The sequence below is a fragment of the Manis javanica genome, chromosome 6 (genome assembly GCF_040802235.1).
Source record: "Manis javanica isolate MJ-LG chromosome 6, MJ_LKY, whole genome shotgun sequence".
NCBI classification, from domain to species: domain Eukaryota; kingdom Metazoa; phylum Chordata; class Mammalia; order Pholidota; family Manidae; genus Manis; species Manis javanica.
The window spans coordinates 41,024,237-41,045,613 of NC_133161.1; the positions used below are offsets into that span (position 1 = coordinate 41,024,237).

Genomic DNA, 21,377 nt, shown 5'->3' on the forward strand with positions numbered 1-21,377 from the left:
TTTACCAGATATGTACCACTTCCTTATTACATGTCCATATTCCTTCTTTCTATAGGGAAAAATTTAACTGTCTCCTTTTCTGTGACAAGTTGGTACTAGCTACTCAAGTCATTTAGGAGTGTGTTTCTTGTTTTGTTTGAAAGGAGCGTCTGATGGATGATGGGCTTGAAGATGAGAGTGGAGAAGATGCAGGTGAAGATGCCAGTGTGATTCAAAGGCCTGGATTAATGGCATCAGCTTGGTCTTTTATTACCACCTTCTTTACTTCACTAATACCAGAGGGACCTCCCCAGGTTGCCAATTAGACCTGAAAAACTGTGCCAGCTGCAAAGGAGGGTATGACTGTACTAAAGTGTTTTAAATAACAGTGCAATTTCAAAAAATTTATTACTTTCTTTTGATCATCATGTACAGAGGTAATTTTTCTTGAAGCTTTTCATGCATATGAATATTTCAAGCACATATGGACTACTAAATTTGTGATTTTTTTTTTTAAGGACTAACAGAATGTAGTGTTACAGTATTGGTCTTCCAGGTTTATTAATTTCAGTGATATATGTAATACCAAGATAGACCTATATGTGCATCTTATATCTTTAAAGAGCTGCTTCACATATAAATGTCTATAGCTAATAGCCCAGCCCTTCAGTGTGTAATTTGAATAAATGTATCTATTTTCTGTGAATTATCCTGAAAGTTTTAAACAGAATGACCTCATAGTTTTTAATAAAGACTATTATTTACCTAAAATGTGCTACTAGCATCTTACCCAGCCATAAAGCAATAAACTTCTCAATAGTCTCAATTTTGACATTTGAATAAATAATGGAAACTTTCTATTTTAAGGGCATGTATCCCATCAATTGGAATTAGTACCTTAAGAGAAAAAGGCAGCTCTTCAATGGAATTAATAATGATATAAAATGTTTGATACAGGCAGTACTTTTATAAAATATGCTGGAAATTGCTCCCTGTAATTTTTTAAATAAAAGGTCAATTATGGTAAACTGTTTCATGGGGGTGTCTTTTCAAACTCTTCAGTAGTGTACCCATTACACGCAAACATCTGTGTAAATTTCAGTAGTTATTGGGAAAGGTTGCTGAAGTCTTCGAGGCTATACTCACCGCTTTCCGTTCTGGGTGGATATCTTCTAGTTCTCAGTCTGAAACCTAGTTTATTTAAAAATCCCTGCAAAAGCCAATTCAGTATTTCCTAAGAGAGGACTAAGTTACCTACATGGCAGTTAATTAAAATTGAACAATTGAGGATGGGAGAACTTACCACTAAAAAACTTTATCTCATATGAAATGTATTATAAAGTATATAGTACTAATACAGTAATATTTGCTTAATAATAGGAAAAGAATAGAAGATTAAGAAAACATCCATGAATTATTCTTTCAGTTATTCATTATGATGACATTTCAAGGGATAACTGGTTAACCCTGTGAAATAAAATTAGGTTTCTGTTTGTAGATATCAGTTAAGACATCATGTTTGAATATAAACAGTTGAACCATGGAAATAATAGCAAATATATATGAACACCTACATAATATTGGAGTGAGAAAATACCTATATGGCAGAATCCCTTAATGGAAAGGTTATGTATGTAACATTTTGACATACATAATTAAAAGGTAAACAATTGCAAAAAATGTAATATATGAGTCTTAAATTCAGTTAAAAAAAGAGAAAAAAGAAAAAGAGACAGCAGCCCAATAGGAAATGGCTAAGGATACTCTCTTAGTCACCTTGGGCTGCTAAAACAAATTACTATGGACCCAGGTGGCTTTAAAAAACAAACATTTATCTCACAGTTCTTGAGGCTGGGGAGTCCAAGATCAAGGTGCTGGATATTTAGTGTCTGGTGAAGGCCCTCTTCCTGGCTTGCAGATGGCTGTCTTGTTGAATCCTCACATGGCAGAAAGTACATAGCAGAAGCAACCCTTCTCCTGTCTCGTAAGGGAAATCAAAATTTCAAAATGTGCCCAGAATCATTCACTGTCATCCTATTGTTCCTAGAATAAAGATCAGACTTCTTAATATGGCTTTACAGAGTTCTGAAAGATTGGGTCCTTGTACCTTCTTAGTCTGTGCTTCCCTTTAATACTTCTGTTTTAGATAGGCTGGTCTTCCAATTCCAGCATTCTCTCCTTCCAGCTCCATCATTTTAAAATTGCTGTTCTTTTTGCTTGGAACATGGTCCCTTCTTTCTTTGCCTTATCACTTACCAGATCTCAGCTAATGACTAGGCCCTTAGGGAAGCTTTTCTCTGGTAGCACTGTTCTTTGCAGTTAACACTGTTGTAGTTTACATTTATCTCTTTATTCATCTCTCTCACAAGATATGAGGACTATGGGGTTGGGAGTGTATTTATATTCATTTTTATATCCCTGGTGCTAGATGAGTAGTGCTCAATAGTTAGTTCAATACTGAATGAGTGATTGAAAATGTGTTTGAATCAGCAACAGTCTAAAAGGGTATCATGCATGTGTGAGATTTAGCTTTTAAGATATTCATTGTGATGCTTATAATAGGAAAAAAAAACTGAGATGTTCAACAAGATGAGTACAGTTGTACACTGGGTCCATGATTAAAATCCTAATGCTTGTTGCAGGGCTCATGCACTCAGTGCATCCAGAGGGAGGGTCTGGATTTTAATCTGGGAGCTAAATAAGTAAACTGTCCAAGATGGGAGAAATGCTCCTTGGGTCAAGATACTAACAGAGTGGGTGGGTCAAATAAGAGTAGAGAGATAAAATGAGATTGATCAGTCTCTTCTGTTTTGGGAGTTGGAAAGGGGAGAATGGGAGCTGTTAAGAGTTAATAGCAGGGAGCAGCATCGTGGGGACACCCATCTGAAGGAAACGAGCAGGGGTCTGCATCCTAACTGCAGCTTGGGGCCTAAGGAGGAAGATGCTGATCAGATACCCTGTGAAGAGGTGTAGCTAAGGATTCTAAGAACACTGGAATGTGTTACTCCATTTTAATTGTTTTCTCTGCACTGCTAATTCCCTCATATGTTAGCCTCACTTTCATTAAATCTGTATAAAAAACTACAGCCCAGTGTCAGCTGTGCTTTGGATGATGAAGGGGGGTGCTATGTCCATACTGGGACCAGATGGTGCCTGGAGGGAGGCAGTGACATGGAGATGGTGCCCACATGGCAAAAGAGCAGCACCTGGTCTCTAAGCCAAACGGCAGGCAGTACCCAGCATGGGTTTGTGGATGCAAACACTTCCCAGGGCTCCTCCCATCACTTTTATGTCACAAGAAAAACAGCCTTTTATGTCTGAGCAGTATGCGTGAGAGGGTCAGACTATGTTAGGTGGATAAAGGGGAAAAAGGGAGAGGGGGATCCTGAGGATTGAAGAATTGGGGACGTTTTCACCATAGTTTGGGGGCGCGGTTTGATGCTACCACCCATCATTACTCTGTTTCTCTGGCTCTAGCACCATCACTATCACTACTGAAATTTGGCTTTTCAAATTAGAGGAGAAAATGCCACGTTTGGAGTCTCATTTGTGCAGGCCCAGTGGCATTTGATACTTCATGTGAAAAGACTAAGGTATGCTGGTTTATAGATCAGCTTTCTATAAAGTCTGGTGTAAATCAGCCCCTAAGGCCTATTGTGTCTGTAGTTGTGTTGCTGGATCTGCAGAAACTGCCCCAGGCTCCAGAATGCAATGTTTTCAACAACCAGTCTTTCCCAGGAGTCCTGAAGTGGGTGGCTGAGTCACCTCCCCGTGTGGCAGCAAGCACTCTAACGCAGCCTGGGAAAGTGGAAGAAGCTGGCTGCATGGTGGGTATAAGGTATGTTTATTGTATTTGAAATCTTACACATGAAGCCTTCAAAACTAATCACTTAAGTAAGGCATGTGGAGAGTTTGACTTTCACCAATAGTATTTTGAATGTTTCAGTATTCAAACACTTAAAAATACCTTAAATTTTTTTGAATTTGTTTTGCTGTGATAATGTTTTTAACATAAAATCTACCCTCTTAACAGATTTTTAAGTGTACAATAGAGTAGCATTTAAGAACATTTAAACAAAACAGTTAAGAAAAAGACAAGTAAATGATGATGCTTCTTGAATATAAGTGTTGTGGAGCAATGCAAGTCTGTCATTAAAATACTATGGAATCTTCGAAGTAAATATTTCTCTTACAAAGAGAGCCCAGAGTAATGATGTTCCTGTTTCGAAGCATCTGGAACTTCTCTACTGTCCAGAAGACCTAGTAGGAAGAAAGCTTCTGCCAGCTCAATGAGGCCTCAGCTCTAATGAGGACAGCAAAAGATCAGTCTCTTTCCAGAGCAAACCTTGGTGGTTATTGTCTTGCCTTACTTACTCTTGGGGGATAACCCCCTTAGGCCCAAGTCTAGGGGACCAGTTTCATGAGTTCTTGCCAAAGCTTACTTCCTTGATGCTGCTGCTAAATTCTGACTCTTACTCTAATTGATCTACTTTGCAAAATGAACATACAATGTCTGCATGAACTATTTCGTGTGGTGATGTAAGTAAGCCATTCCACCCAAGTGTTCCAAAGCCATAGGAAAAAATTAAAGTTGGAAAAACCAAGATCTCTATAGCGTTTGTCTTTACCAGATATCCCACCTCACAGAGGGTGCATAGGAGAGAGGCTGTATTACATGACAATTTATATAATTAGTAAAAAATATGTTATAATACTTTAAAAATTGTTTTAAAACTAACATTCAAACATTTATTACTGGCTCTGTGCTAAGTGCTAAATCTGCATTTAAAAAAATCCTTAAAACAACTTAAGGTAGGTGCTATTGTCACTTCCCTTTTCTAGAGGAGACAAACTCAAGAGGTTAAACAGCTCACCTCAAGGTATATAGCTAGTAAGGGACAGAACTGAGATTTGAACTCAAGCCTATTTCACTTCAGAACTTAGCTTGTTTTGTGCCAACCTTTCTGCTGAGAAAACTAGAAAAGTCACCATACCTATAAAGACATCACAGAGCTATCAAGAAAGCAAAGGCCATTCCAGATAGATGGGACCTACATTTGGTGCCACTTTTCCCCCCTCAAAGCACTTGCTAATTCAAGGGCAGGTCTGAGAAGCTGAGCAGAATTTCTGGAAGGGGACACAAAATAGAGTTCAGGGTTCACCAAGCTGATGTGGCCTTAAACACCCCAGGCTCTACTGGGACACACAAGGTGTGTCCCTAGAGGAAAGGTGAACTGGAAATGGGCCTGTCCTCACAAGAACTGAAGCTGAGCTCAAATCGTCTCAGTCCCTAATTGAATGAGGCAATTTGCCCTTATTTGGACAACCAGAGGCAAAAATAAACCAGCCCCTCTGAAGGAAGATAACGTCATGCAATTTCTCAATTTTTCTCTAAAGGTTTTAAAAATCTGTTAGTAAAAAAAATTAGAACACAAAACCCTAAGATTTAATCAAGAATGAGAAATTTAGCTATTTAGCATTATCTGAATAATAGAACATTTAACCAAAACACAGAAATTTAGCTATTTAGTATTATCTGACAGAGACTTTACAGTAACTACAATTAAAATGTTCAAGGAATTAAATGGCAAGATGGAGAAATTTTACCAGAGAACTGGAAACTATAAAAAAGAAAACTCTAGAATTGAAAAAATAAGAAATGTTAATAATAGGTGACACTTACAAATGCTTACTGTTCTAAGTGCTTTGCAGGTATTTTTTGATCTTCACAACAACCCTAGGAGGTAGATATCATTATTATGATTTCCGTTTTACAGATGGAAAACCCACCAACTGGCAAGCGTATTCAAAACAAGGCAGCCCCCTGACAGAGTTTCTGCTTTAAACTATGCAATGCAGCCTCTGAATTTTACGGTGTGTCTCACTTTTTGGATAAATCTTACCAAACCTCTCATTAACTATCCCTTCCATTTTACCAACCCTATGTTATGGAAATTCTCTGCGCAAGAGGATGAGTGGAGCATAAGAGGCGATATATATTTGTGGGCCTGCTCTGAAGCCATACTCCTCTAGGAATGTTGTAACGATCTTAATTGTAGCTATCATTAGCCCTACTTTATTTTAAATTTGAGGATGTAAGGTTCAGGACATACAGAGATTGTCACATTAAATAAGAACAGAGAGGAAATTCTCTCTCGGTCCATCTGACTCCCATGCTTGTTCCCAGTAAACCACACTGGCTTGTCATCCTATGAAATTAGAATAAACTGATTAAATCCTGGCATGCTGCCTCTTGAAGGCTGTTAACCTTTGCTAAATGATTAGTTATAAATCCCAGTGCTGACTGGAGGGTAGGGCTAGTGTTCTTGCACTTTATTATTTTGAGCACTAGGTGGTGGTATAATACCATGTCTCTACAGCTGTGGACCCTGGAGGAGAAACTCGGAGCTCAGGGCCTTGGACTGTTCAAGGCCCAGGCCAGCTTGGGACGTTGCTTCAGGGTAGCATGAGGAAGCACGGAAGAGAGGAGAACCCCCGTCTTGCCCTGACATTCTGGTCCTGGATGCTAAACTCTGGGAAGGCTGGAGACGGCGGCCCCCAGGCAGCTCCAGGACTGCAGCTCTGACAGTGTGGGCTTCTCTCAGTCTCGAGCTGGACTCCTGGTTCTGCCGAGCTCTGGAGAGTGACTGGGGCACACACCTACCCACTATGGGGCTTCCACACCTCAGAAGTTCCTGCGAATGACGTGAAGTTCCTGGGCATCTAGGAGCTGGGCATTGCAGTAGATGCTCAAAAGACGTTAGATTCAAAAATTCAGTTTGTAATCTTAGTGGGGAACAGTCCTGCCCCTGCTCAGTCACTTTCCTACCCTCCTGCCCCTTCTGGGGGCTTGTGTGAGGTTACAGAGGCATCTGGGATTAGAACCCCTAAGAAGGCTCTTCCCGGTGTGCCGGCAACGATCTAAAGAGCTGCCCGTAATGAAACTGTTTTGGGGAGATTGTCATAAACGCCATGGGTTGAACTGTTTGACTCTTTGACAGTGTTCAGGACATGAAAGACAGAGACCGAAGAGCTGCCCCAGGTTGGAGACGTAGCAACTAATGCAAGAGGGGTCCTGGACCAGAAAAGGGCAGAGTGGGACACTTGGTGACATTTGAAGGTAATCTGTAGATTAGTTGACAGTATTACTTCAAAGTTAATTTCTTGGTTTTGATCACTGCAGTATGAGGACATAAAATGTTAACATTTGGGGAAGCTGGGTGAAGGGTGTACAGGATTTCTTGGCACACATTTTTGCAACTTTTTTTTGTCTGAAATGCTGAAATTTTGAACTGAAAGTTCAATAGGATAAAAATTATAAAAAAGGTACCTTAACATTATTATGGAATATTTCAAACATACAGAAAAATAGAATAAAAATAACTATTTGTACAGGTGACTTGAGGGTGCCGAGGGGGGCACCAGTGAAGTGATTGGCTCCCCATGGGGTTCAGTGTTGCTGTCTCACTACTTTCGATGCCCAGAGTTGGCTTCCAGAGTTGATCTGGTTAGATCACATCATTATTTTTCAGGTAAGGGCCATTTTAATTTTTGACAGCCTCTACTTTAGAACAAACTCACAGAGAAATCCACTGATGAGACCAGTTTTTGGTACTCAGATAGCACCTTATACCTTAGGTCTCACTTAGCAACTGTCCTGAGAGATATTTTCCTTCAGTCCTCATGTTTTATTACAGGCATTTTATCATTATCATCTAAAACTAAAACATAGATAAAAATGGCCTCCATTGCTTAATATTTCTTTGACCTTTTTCTTCAACTTCAATTTAAAAAAAAATGAACTTTTAATTGTAGGATAGTTTTAGACTTCCAGAAAAAATCACAAGGCTAATATAGAGAGTTCCTCTAAACCCTGCACCCAGTTTCTCCTGTTACTAACAGCTTGCCATTGGTATGATATGTTTATTGCAACTAAGAAATCAATATTGATATATTGTCCTTAACTAAAGTCAATTTCCTTAGTCTTACCTAATGTCTCTTTTCTATTCCAGGATCCCCTCCAGGATATAACATTAAATTTAGCTGTTGTGTCTACTGAAAGTACCACAGGCTGTGACAGTTTCCCACACTGCTTGTTTTTGAATACCTTGACAGCTTTGAGGCACACTGGTCAGGTATTTTGTAGGTTTTCCCTCATGTGGGATTTTGCTGATGTTTTTCTTGTGATGAGACTGGGGTAATGTGTTTTCTGGGAGAAGAGCAAGGTAAAGTGCCATTTCCTCTTACCATATCAAGAGCAGATCCTGTCAACATGACTTATCAGTCTTGACGTTGACTTTGACTACAGGCTTGAGGTAGTGTTCATCGGACTTCTCCAGTGTGAAGTTACTCTTATGTCCTCCCTTTCTATACTGTGCTCTCTCGAATTAAGTCTCTGTGGGCAGCTCACACTTAAAGAGTGGCAAGTTCTGCCCTACCACTAGGAGGGTGGAGTATCTACCTAAATTATTTAGAATTCCTCTGCATGGAAGATTGTTCTCTTCTCTCCAATTTATGTAGTTTTCAATAATTGGTTTATGTCATATGGACTCAGAGATATTTTTTTATTTTGTACTTTGGGTGCAAAAGACTCCCTAGACTCCAGCCACTGGAGTCAAGAGCTACCATCTTTAAAATAACTATACTTACTGTGTCCAAGGAATAACAAAAAATAAAGAATTTGGAAACACAAGAAGAAATAAAGAAGAAGAAACAGGAGGAGGAGAAGCAGTGGCCATGGGATACCAGAATCAGCAGTTTCAACAGCAGAGAGAGGTAAGGGGAAAGTCTTTCACAATATATCTCAACAATTCAAATGTATGCATTTGGTTCAGTAATCCCACTGTTAAGAATTGAACCTATGGAGATAATGCTAAATATTGGACAAATTTTGTGCAGGAAGATGCTCATTGCAGTATTATTATTATTTTAAACAATAAAATATTTTTTATGTTGAGGTGCATACAATAAAATGCACAAATCTTAGCATACAGCTTGGTGAATTTTGTCATTTTGAGGTGCAATGTTGACATTGTCGTATAATTAATAAATAGTGAAACATGGAAAGAAAAGAGCAGGGTTTGTTAAAGTAGAGTGTGTCCATTCAATGGAATGTCATGCAGCTTTTCTAAATGACAGTTGTAAAAATTATGTTGTAAATTCAAATACGCATATGATAAATTGAATAGAACACAGCACAAGGTTTTGTCTACTGGATAAGTATAGCTATATAAAAAACTTGTGAACACAAACTCTGTGATTAGCATCTGCCAAGTCCATCCTATGCCTAAGTGTTCTTTAGACCATCACTTTGAAAAACAATAATAATTTAGGCATAATCCAATGTATATATTTTATATTTAGGAGGAAAATAGAAAACATGTTTGAAGTTATAGATGAAGTCCTTTCATCCTCTAGATGAGTTTAAAGAAATTGAAACACAGATTGAATAAATCTGATTCAATTCAGCAATACAGTTGGAAGATTTGAACATGATTTGTGTGTGAGGATGGAGGAGAGAAGAATAAAAAGGCAGAGTTGTGGAGGGATAGGGATGAGGGTCATTGAGGTCCACTGGCTGGAACTGTAACAGCAGTGTCCAGCTGTCTGTCAAATGAGTGTGAGGTGACCTCTGAAGTTTCTCTCACTGGGTCTATGGCCTTGCGTTTCATCAACAGAAAAGAAGTCATAAAATGTTCTGTTGCTATTACGTTCTCTTCCCAAAGATTTCCAGTCATCAAGGCTTTCTCATGAAGTCAGAGGACTCACGGATGAAAAAGCCATTTTCTAAGAGGGTAGCTAAGCATATTTCCCTACTCTTCTCTTTTCCCACTGAAAGGCTAAGCCATGGTTAAGCTCAATCCTTCACTATCTCTTGTTTACTCTCTCAGTTAAACTGCCACGTTTTAAAGCAGTAAGACATTTTACCACTTCTCAAAGGTCTTTAGCTGCCTTACAACGATTTCTCTTTGGAAGACTGCCAGGGTGATAGAATCTCAGATCACAGACACAGATAAGATGGACAAAGAAAGATATGAAAAGGAGGAAAAAATGTCCATAATGAACTCACATATCTTGAGGAAACCTCTAATCTAATGAAAATGGATTTTATTGAGAAGATTGTACATGAAGAATTAATTATTCATGGCAGAGACATCATTAGGATTTCATTTTGTTTAAAGGCCTCTAAGTGACTTAGGCAATTTGGTTAAGCTGGAGAAGAATTTCAAGAAAGAGACAAGGGAAAGCTTTTCATTATATTGACTTTTTCTAATATTTTCAAGGTAGTTATGACTTGGTAAATAAATTACACTCCAACTAAAAACCTCCAGTGATTTGCCTGGGTAAGAATCTCCACATGAGCAAGATTGTGGTCCAGTATGGTCATATATAGAAGCTGATTGACAGAGATTTCTGAAAGAATTAGGAGATTTAGTCCAGGATTCTATGGAAACTCAGCCTGGCCTTTCAGTTACTTTGGGATTGAGGGGAACCACCTTGAAATGACAAGGGGATTTGTGCAACCTTTGACATTTGCAATCAGTGATCCTTTTCCCAGACCCCTACAGAGGGCAGTACTTGTTAATCTACACTAAATGTAAAGTAAGTTTTAATAAAACTTTAGTAAAAGCCCCAGAGATCTGGAGTATTATAGGCTCTACTATCTGCTTATCTTAAAGGCAAACATCAGAAATTGTGTCAGGTTGAGATTCCAATGTGAGATTGATTCTAAGCATAGAGATACAGGGTTCATTTATAGAAAGGCATTGCATACAGGATCAATTTCAATGGACACTTAAGAAATGTTAGTTGAATTAATTAAAGAGTTTTTATCTATTTTGTTTATGTTTGTATTCAGAGCAGTCAGGACAGTTCCTGACACATAGTAGGTGCTCAGTAAGTATTAGTTGTTGAGAAATTTTAAGGTCGAAATAGTAAATCAGGGCATCTGTATGGAGAACATTAAGTCAACCAGGGGGAGGGGTTGGTAAAAGGGAGAAGCTTTTCTTTGTTTGGGGGCTAAATAGCTTGCAAGGCCTTGAGGATAACCTAGCGTTCCTGTTAGCACCCTAAGCTGCAGGGTGGAGCAGTAGAGAAGAAAGAGCTGCAGATACGGAGCTGAAAGCCCTGGGGTTGATGTTTTAGCTCCTGCTGACAACCCCAGCAGCTGCAGTCACCGTACACAAAGACCTACATACCAGAGGAGGAGGGAAAAGTCAATAAAAAGTAAATGTGGCAAATACATAAACTGTATGCTATGGTAGAAGGTGATAAGTGCCATAGAAAAACACTTTAAAAATAGTGGCTTGCCTAATGTGATTTGGTTAGATATTTAGACATTTGCAGGAATGTGTCTCATGGAAAAACAAGATATCCCCTTATCGTTACACATTAGCAGCAACAAATTTTTATGACCACCGCTTAACTGATGAGATCAAGCCAAAATTTACATGGCTGTGTACAATGGCAGCTCTCTATTTTTAGTAGCCCAGTTCTCCCAGCCGCTCCTCTGTTTTAATGTCACAACTAACAGCTTTTGTATGCATTGTGTGTCTCTGCCTCTCTGTACCTCTATTACACGGAGTGTCGAGATGGCATATTGTTTTCTTGACTTAACACATACCACAGCCAGAATTCCATGACACGGTTTACACATTTTACAGCTAAATGTTTAGGCCTTGAGCACAGGCCTTCCTCTCTTGAAGTCAAATACTTTGCTTTCAACACTGCTTCCTTCATGTGGGGTGGGGAGCGGTTTTGTGCCTGAGCTTGGCTCCAGGGGTCTGGCCCCAGTGAAACGCAGGCACTGGGATGAAGTAGAGACGATGGGGCAGGAGGAAATGTTTCTTCTGTTAGCTTAGCTTGCAGCCAGACTGAGAGAATTTGTTTTCATACCAACCAGGCACACTGGGTGGGGAGGGAAGGGAAACTAGTGTTTTGAGTCTCAAGATGGTTCCTTTCTGACCAGTTTTTTTGGTTGTTGTTTTTTTTAGCCTGTTAGTAACTTGTGGTTCTCACCTCATATGTCTTAAGAATTTTAGGATTCCTGTATCTGGTAATAGTTTATAATCAAGATTTAGGTTTTTTGTTTTCTTGATCCTTTGGAAATGAAAGAATTAGTTTCTTCCTTTATCTCTATCCCAGATAATCCTTCCCACCTTCCAGATTTTAGTGTGAAATTGCCTGTGGTTTTCTCTATTTCTCCTTTACTCATTCAAATCTTGAAAGCACATTAGTCGGAAGGCTGAACACTAAAGCAGAATAAACTAGAGGCCTGTGCATCATTCTGGTAGTATTGTGCTTCCTTCATCAACATAATTCCATTCATGGAGGAAAGAAAATGCGTCGTGATACCTGGATGGAAGGCAGATCAGTGCAATACAAATTCTTTGGAAATGGGTGAGTCGTGTGCATTAAGATTTCCGGTTTCCATCTCATTTGCCTTCAGTTCACGTGCACTACCAGCCAGCAGCACATGAAGGTGCTGCGGGGAAGAGTCCCCAGCCAGGAGCTACAAATGCCATATCCACATTAGGATTACCGTTAGGCAAAGGGCCAAAGTTTCATCTTCTGGCTACTGAGATTTTTAGTTTGTGGGAGAAAACAAAAATAAATCAAAGCAATGTAGTTTCGATTTTTCTTCTGAGGAAAATGATGTCTGCCAAATCTGTAACTTTAAGCCAGACTGACCACTGAGACCATGACAGCTACTGGCAAATAGGCACAGTGGGTACTTTAGCTTCACAGGCTCAGTGTTTGGATGCTAAATTACAGTACCATAGGAGTTACATCGTGCTTCTGTCATCAGCTTGTTCTCCTGGCATCAGCCCTACTTTCGCTGCATGGATTTTGTGTTTGAACTTTGTTTCCCCAACTTTGACTCTCTGATGGCCTGAGAACTTAATTGTTTCAAGAAGACTCAAACAAGGCTCTGGTCAGGCCATCTCAGTTGCCTGACTATTTGGATTTCAAACAGGAAGAGCAATGCTGATTCCCAGCCACCATAACTATGGCACTCTGATTGCGCTGAGAAGACTTGTTCTTTACTTGCCGCCTGAGGCCATTTCATGCCTCAGTCTGAAGACCCACCTGTAGGATGGAAGGGTCATCCTTTGCTTAGGAGGGAGACCAACATTTTCATATCTGCTGTGGTAGGCAGAATAATGACGCTCCATAATGACTACAGCTGAATCCCCAGAACCTCTGACTGTGTTGTTACGTGGCAAGGGAGAATTAAGGCAGCAGAAAGAATCAACTTGCTAATCAACTCCCTTTAAAATCAGGAAATTATTCTGGATTATTGTGGAGGGCCTGATGCAAGGTACTTTAAAGTGGAAGAGGGAGGCAGAAGAAGGGGTCAGAATCAGAGAGAGATTTGAAGATGATATGCGACTGAAGATGAACAGGCAAAAAATGTGGAAATGGAGGCCTCCTGCACGTAGGAGGCCTCTAGAAGCTGGACAAGGGAAGGAAATGTATTCCTCTAGAGTCTCAAAGGAGCACAGCCATGCTGAAATGCATTGATTTTAGCCCAGGAAAACCCTTTTCTGACTTTCATCCTCCCAAATTGTAAGATAATAAATTGGTTTTAAGCCAGTAGTTTGTGGTAAATTGTTACAGCAACAATAAGGAACAGATACACCCCTCAACAACAAAAAAGCCCCTTTTATTCCATGATGAATTTTTATAGCCTAAAAAAAGTTCTTAAACATGTAAGGTTATACTGCTACTTACAATGACTGGATACTGACTGTATCTCCACCTTTGTGCCTGTCCTCCTTACTTAAATCTCTAAATCAAAAGCCTAAATATCAAAGTGCCTGCTCAAAGCATATGGACATTTCAAGGTCTTTTGATTCAAATTCCCTTATAAACTGCAGAATCTCTCCAGAAGTATATAGAGTGCCACTTGTGTGAGCCACTGCCAATACTGTGAATTTATATTTTTAGATCTTTGCCAGTTGTCAGATGAAAAATTGTTTTTCATGTGTACAATAACTATTCATTGAGTAGTCACTTTGTGCCAAGCAATACACTGAGAGATGTGTTACTTTGAAACTGAACACTTTTTCATAAACTTGGTATTACATATGCATATGTATTTCCTATTCGTAAAGCTCACTCTGGCTGCAATGAGATGAATGGGCGATAAAAGGGGCTGGGTACCAGACTGAGGTTGAGAGAGCTCTCTGGAGGCTGTGGCAACTGGACAGGTGGTGGCTGGGGATTGCTGGTCTTGGTGATCACAGTGGAGGGAAGAAATGGTTACGCTTAGGATGTACTGTGGAGGGAGAGCCAAGAGCCCCTGCTGAGGGATGGCACGGAGGCTGTGATGGATAGAGGGGCTTCATAGAATTAATATGTGAGATAGAAGCAACCATGTGAAAATACCTCTGGCACGTGCCTAGTGAGTGATAGAAAGATATTTCTAATTTCTTCTGTTTTCCCTGGATTGATTATTTTTGGATCAAATGACTCTGCATAGTGCTTGGTGTTAACCCACAGCCAAAGCTGCCCAAGAGCCCATCTGCTGTGGAACAAATATGCCTGTGTTACTTGATGCAACAAAGGAGACCACACCAGGATTTGAGCGTGTGTTAGGTGATTCTGTGGAGGTTTTAAAGAAGCAGGCTACTCAACCAGATTGGATACTGTCAGGAAGTAAAATGAAATCTCTTCTTGGATAACCTAATCATTTTTATCTAGGAGGTGGGAGAGATGGAGTGGAACTAAGATGTAATTGGTAAAAAGGTAATGGTCACTTGTGTTAGCTTCAAGAGGGGAAATCTGATTATTTTCATGGTTTTCCCAGTATCCCATTTTTGTCTGTACTTAGACATAATTTCAGAGGAGTCTCACTTTTATCTCCGTCTATCACGATCCCAAGGTGGCCTCATCAGATGCTGGTGCTCTGTGCAGCTGTTCCATATTCAGCAGAACATCATGGTCTTGCTGTTAGTAATAACTGACAGCTCCCTGAGATTTTTTTCCCCAATTTTCACTTTTGGTCAAAGGAAGATCAAATTAGGCCACAGGACATTAATCCACAACATTGAGATTTTTTACCATTACTGAGATTCTGCTGGTCAGATGGTTGTCCAGGGAACATTATTTCTACTTGGACAAGTTAATCCTGCTTATTCTTTTTTTTTTGGCAGGCTGTGTTGCTGAATCATTTGACATGACAATGGTTGCCCATTTTTGACTCTGTACAGGATGCACCAGTCAAGTGGGATATAGGCAATTATGAAAGACAAAATTAGTCTTTGTAATTAATAAGCTGTAGTGTCAGGGTCAGATGACAAACCCAGGCCATGACAACATGTCCCAAAGTCTGTCAGTGTCTGCTCTCGAGATGCAGATCCTTCCTTCTGGTCTAGTCCCAGACTGTTTCATTTCTCGAATTGCATTTACATTGGCAAGGTAAGGAGTATTTACTACAGCATAAATTCTCCCTTAGATAGTGAACTCAACTAGTTTCTTTGGGCCTTCATAGTAGAGATAGTGTGTACATAAATGTAATGCTGTGAGGGCCACAAACCTTATTGAATAGTAGTCATTTTTATAGGAAAAAAAACTCTACTTCTGTTATATTCGTTATATATTATTCATCTAACTATTTGCAGTAAAGGACTAATAACCCTTCATGACTGTATTTAGACATATATAGATATAGATACATAAAAATAAATATTTCAACCATAGCTTTAAAATATAATTAACCTATTGATGCATTTTAAAACAATGTATATGTTATATTGGATTTATAATTAAGAAAAATTTCCCCCATCATTCATATACATTTGAATAATTATTTCATCATGAGTGAAATGATATGAAACAACTTGATTCTTAAATGATAATGCATCTGCTTCTGATACTTTATTAAATTAGAAAACATTTGTTACATGGTTGAAAGTAAGCCAGAAGTCATTATAGTTTTGGATTTATCATCTGAATACACTGATTTTAATAAGCAAACAATCAAATCACATCTACCAAGGAAACTCCACAGGCCCTAAATGAGGTAGCCAAGGACTCTAAGGCTCATGTCCTAATGACACAGTGAAACAACGAGGTCGGTGTTGAAGCCTCATGTGACCACAGAAGGGGACAGCATTGTGGGGAGTCCGTGGTGTACACAACTGAGAGGGGCTCTGGTTGGAAGTGTGTAGTCAGAAGAGAGAATAAACAAAGGACAGGGTTTTGGGGTAGTGAAAGAATATTGATCCAAGTGTAACTATGGAGGGAGTTTCTGGTGCAAGAAGTCATGTCTCCTGCCAATGCTTCTCAACTTGTAGGTAGAAAATCATGTAACTCTAAGTGTGGGCTTCCTCCATCGCTGTGTGAAGGAGACCATGAACTGGTGGAAATAGGCTTACTCAAGTGCTCTAGGTGAGCTGACCTTGGGCTCCTGCCACACTGGGTCACATAATTCTTATAGTTGCATCTTGGTAGTAGATGCAACTGTGATCTTGCTATTTCACAGGACAAACCTGAAGGTGAAAGCAAACCTGGTGAGTGAGCCAGAGCCAGGAAGTCTGACTCTAGAGCCTGCACCTGTAACCCCATTCTATCACACCTGCTGGGTCTTCCCCCCAAATGAAGACTTTTTGAAAGTATCCTATGTTAGATAGGAATCAAAGTCAACCCCAAGGTTTTCATGCTGAACAACTGAGTGGATGGTGGTATCATTTCCTAAGGAGAGGAAGATGGGTGGAGCATGTCTGGGGTAGGGAGTGCTGAATCAAGATTTCTGTTACATTTGAGATGCTTATAAGAGCCTTGCAAAATTTATTGTTCAAAAAAGCTCTTTTGTAGTCCATCATGAATTTAATGTGGTGGGATGTTGGGGAGTGGGAAGAGAGGGAGGGAGGGAGAAAAAGCATGGCAAAATGGCAAAAACATTGACATTACTGAATATGAGAGATAGGTACATGGGTGTTCAAGGCATTCTTTTTACTTTTGGTAATGTTTCAAATTTTCTTCTAACAAATATTGTGTGTGAATTCTTTATTGAATCTGCCCTCTTCTTTCCCTGTGCCCTAAGGTTCTGCCCTGGTTCCCAGGGGCTGGTTGGGTTGGCTCTGTGGTATGTTGTGGGGTGAGGCCCAGGAGAGCCAGGGCTGTAGGGGAGCTCTCGGGGCTGGGCTCCAGGGCCCATGATGGGCCATGGCCTCTGTAAGGTTGTCCTTGGGAAGGTGAGCAGGGGCATGACTGTGGTATTTGGTAACCTGAAGCCAGCTCTGACTTCCTCCAACCCTCTGACTTCCTCCAGGCCCTATTGAAATCTCAAACCTGTTCTCCGGAGGTGGGTTTAATCGTGGGTTTAAAGGTGGGTTAGGGACATGTGTATCCATGGTCATTTCTCATAGGTTTCTTACTTTTACTTGGAAATCATCCAGAAAATTTTATTCAGCTAAAATCTGGCTAAATCAGGCAGGAGGCACAATTTTGTTGGCACAAAACTTGCCCCACTGATTGAGGAAAAATGTAAATCCACTACCTACCTTTTGATAGAATGAAGTGTGGGAAACTGGAGTCCTCCCTAGGAAGCAGCAGCCTCCTGAAGCAAACATCAGGAGCCATGTGTAGGAAAGCATAAGAGTTGAAGAGGACCCAGAGATGGTGTAGAGCAGCTCCTCTGCTCATCTCTCTGGGTCAGAACGAATGGGTGCACTGTTCCTAACTGCCCACTGGAAGACTTCCCTTCACCGCTGTCTCTCAGGGCTGTCTCAGAGTGGGCTGTAGTGCTGCACTTTGGGGTGGTGCTTAGATGTCATGCACAACCACCTGTAAAACAAGCCTGAGTTTGTTCCTTGTCAGCCAGCTGGTCATAGGGAACTTTTATGAGACCACATAGGTCAGTTGAGAGAAGGAAGGCAGGAGGGAGCATACTTCCTCATGGAACAACAGTGCCTTTAGGACCTGCTGCGACTTGATCTCCAGTACACCACTTCTGTTTGGTGATGGAGTGCCAGAGAACCTTCTCAGCTTTGTGGCTTGGGGCCGACAGCACTTAGGACATGATAGGCTATGTAGGACACAGGATGACTTGGCGGCACATGATCAGCTCTTGTCTCTACAAAGGCCCTATTGAAATCTCAAACCTGTTCTCCAGAGGATAGTAATTAATTGCAGAGAATCATGGCTTTGCTCCAAAGTCCTTAGAGTATGTATTATAATTTACTAAAAGAAATCTGGCAGATACTCCACACAGAATTCCTATTTGCCGCGAACACTTCAAGCACCCTCCTTGCTTGGAGGTACTATACCTCAAGCGGGCAGCCTGCATGGCAGCCCAGACCTATTGCAAAGCCTTCTCTTTTTCTGGACCCCACTCAAAATTGGAATCTTTTTGGGTCACTGGGTAAATGGGTTGGAGTAATATACCCAAATGAGGTAGAGTTTGCTTCCAAAGTCCAAAGAAGATCTTTTCTTAGTAGTAGTAGGGGCCAGAGGCACCATCGTGCCCTTCACCTTGGAAGGGATATGTTGACTTTCCCCAGATAACCAGACCCCAAAATTTTTCACCAAGGTAGAAACACTCTCAAGTTTAGTGGGATTTATTTCCTACCTTCTGGCATGCAAGTAGTTTATCAATGGGTCTAGAGCACTCACTTCCTCCTATCACCAGAGACAGTCAACATAATATCATCAGTGTAATGGACCAGAATGATGTTCTGCAGAACAGAAAAGGTGATCAAAGTTCCTACAAACTAGGGCTGGAGAGTGGCTCTGTCTGTGAACAAGACAGGGAAGGAAAGGTATTACCCTTCTTAGCTGAAAGTAAACTGCTTTTGATGGTCTTTACTAACAGGTAAAGACATAAAAGCATTTGCTAGACCAATAACAGCCTGTCAGGTGCTAAAGGATTTGTTGATTTGTTCCAGCAACGATGCCATATTTGGAATAGCGGCTGTGATTGGAATCACCACCTGATTACATTTATGCTAATCCACTGTCATTTTGTCCACAGCACAGACCAGATCAGCAGGTTGAGAGGGGATGTGGTAGTTAGTAATCGCCACCTCTGCATCTTTCAAGAGCACAACAGTGGCAGTGATCTCTGCAATCCCTCCAGGAATGAGATGTTGCTTTTCGTTTACTATTTTCATGGGCAGAAGCAGTTCTATTAGCCTTTACTTTATTTTCCTATCATAATAGTTGGAGTATAAATAAAGATGGCTGCTGCTTCATTTCCACCCTCCAAAGCTCATATACAAATGTCTTTTGAGATGCACCTTAACCAGAAACATTTCTGGGAATTCTGGGATATGTGGTCCAGCCTAGCCAAGCTGAAATGTTTTAAAACACTTCCAAACACACTATAGATATCTTCACACTTCAGCATGCTTTTGCAAATTAGGATATTCTATTCTCTAACTATATGCCATTCTGGTTCTTTGTATCCCCATTTTACAGATGAGGAAATTGAAGCACAGAATGATAAGGGACTTTGTCCAATATATGCAGTAAGTGGTGGGTCTGGAGTTTATACACAACTCGGTCCAGCTCCAAAATTTGTACTCTTTCTACTATACTCTTATGTGCCAAACTGTAGAATGTATATATCTAATGGTACTTAAAAGGACTTTACATGGCATGTGGATACAATATGAAATCACATATGCACAGAAAATGATTCCCTTTTTAATTATATTTATTATTATGCCAATGAAAAAGTCCCAGATTAGTACCAGTGAGTTTCTAATACCTCTCAATTCTGTAACATTTTCTTTTTTTTTTAAATTTTATTTTGGTATCATTAATCTACAATTACATGAAGGACATTATGTTTACTAGGCTCACCCCTTCACCAAGTCCCCCCCACATCCCCATTCACAGTCACTGTCCATCAACAAAGTAAGATGCTGTAAAATCACTACTTGTCTTCTCTGTGTTGCACAGCCCTCCTCGTGCCCCCCCAACACTATACATGCTAATCGTAATGCTCCCTTTCTTTTCTTCCCACCCTTATCCCTCCCTTCCCACCCGTCCTCCCCAGTCCCTTTCCCTTTGGTAACTATTAGCGCATTCTTGGGTTCTGTGCTTCTGCTGCTGTTTTGTTCCTTCAGTTTTCTTTTGTTCTTATACTTCACATATGAGTGAAATCATTTGTTACTTGTCTTTCTCTGCCTGGCTTATTTCACTGAGCATAATACCCTCTAGCTCCATCCATGTTGTTGCAAATGGTGGGATTTGTTTTTTTCTTATGGCTGAGTAATATTCCATTGTGTATATGTACCACATCTTCTTTATCCATTCATCTGCTGATGGACACTTAGGTTGCTTCCATATCTTGGCTATTGTAAATAGTGCAGTGATAAACATAGGGGTGCATCTGTCTTTTTCAAACTGGAGTGCTGCATTCTTGGGGTAAATTCCTAGAAGTGGAATTCCTGGGTCAAATGGTATTTCTATTTTGAGCATTTTGAGGAACCTCCATACTGCTTTCCACAATGGTTGAACTAATTTACATTCCCACCAGCAGTGTAGGAGGGTTCCTCTTTGTCCACAACCTCGCCAACATTTGTTGTTGTTTGTCTTTTGGATGGTAGCCATCCTTACTGGTGTGAGATGATACCTCATTGTGGTTTTAATTTGCATTTCTCTGATGACAAGCGATGTGGAGCATCTTTTCATGTGTCTGTTGGCCATCTGAATTTCTTTTTTAGAGAACTGTCTATTCAGCTCCTCTGCCCATTTCTTAATTGGATTATTTGCTTTTTTTGTTTGTTGAGGTGTGTGAGCTCTTTATATATTTTGGATGTCCACCCTTTACTGGATCTGTCATTTATGAATATATTCTCCCATACTGTAGGATACCTTTTTGTTCTATTGATGGTGTCCTTTGCTGTACAGAAGCTTTTCAGTTTGATATAGTCCCATTTGTTCATTTTTGCATTTGTTTCCCTTGCCTGGGGAGATATGTTCAAGAAGAGGTCACTCATGTTTATGTCTAAGAGATTTCTGCCTGTTTTTTTCTAAGAGTTTTATGGTTTCATGACTTACATTCAAGTCTTTGATCCATTTCGAATTTACTTTTGTGTATGGGGTTAGACAGTGATCCAGTTTCATTCTCTTACATGTAGCTGTCCAGTTTTGCCAGCACCATCTGTTGAAGAGACTGTCATTTCCTCATTGTATGTCCATGGCCCCTTTATTGAATATTAGTTGACCATATATGTTTGGGTTAATGTTTGGAGTCTTTATTCTGTTCCATTGATCTGTGGCTCTGTTCTTGTGCCAGTACCAAATTGTCTTGATTACTGTGGCTTTGTAGTAGAGCTTGAAGTTGGGGAGTGAGATCCCCCCCCACTTCATTCTTCCTTCTCAGGATTGCTTTAGCTGTTCGAGGTCTTTGGTGTTTCCATATGAATTTTTGAACTATTTGT

At 40.2% G+C, this 21,377-nt stretch overlaps 1 protein-coding gene across 4 annotated transcripts in view; it reads left to right on the top strand.

The window, feature by feature from the left end:
- Positions 1-1,007, top strand: part of HERPUD2 (HERPUD family member 2) — a 30,572-nt gene extending 29,565 nt beyond the window's left edge. For all 4 annotated transcript variants that reach the window (XM_037027468.2, XM_073238607.1, XM_073238606.1 and 1 more), the window contains one exon: positions 144-1,007. In XM_037027468.2, coding sequence (XP_036883363.2) covers positions 144-305 — 162 coding nt within the window. In that variant the 3' untranslated portion in view covers positions 306-1,007. The remainder of the gene's footprint in view (positions 1-143) is intronic.
- The last annotated feature ends 20,370 nt before the right edge of the window (positions 1,008-21,377 follow it).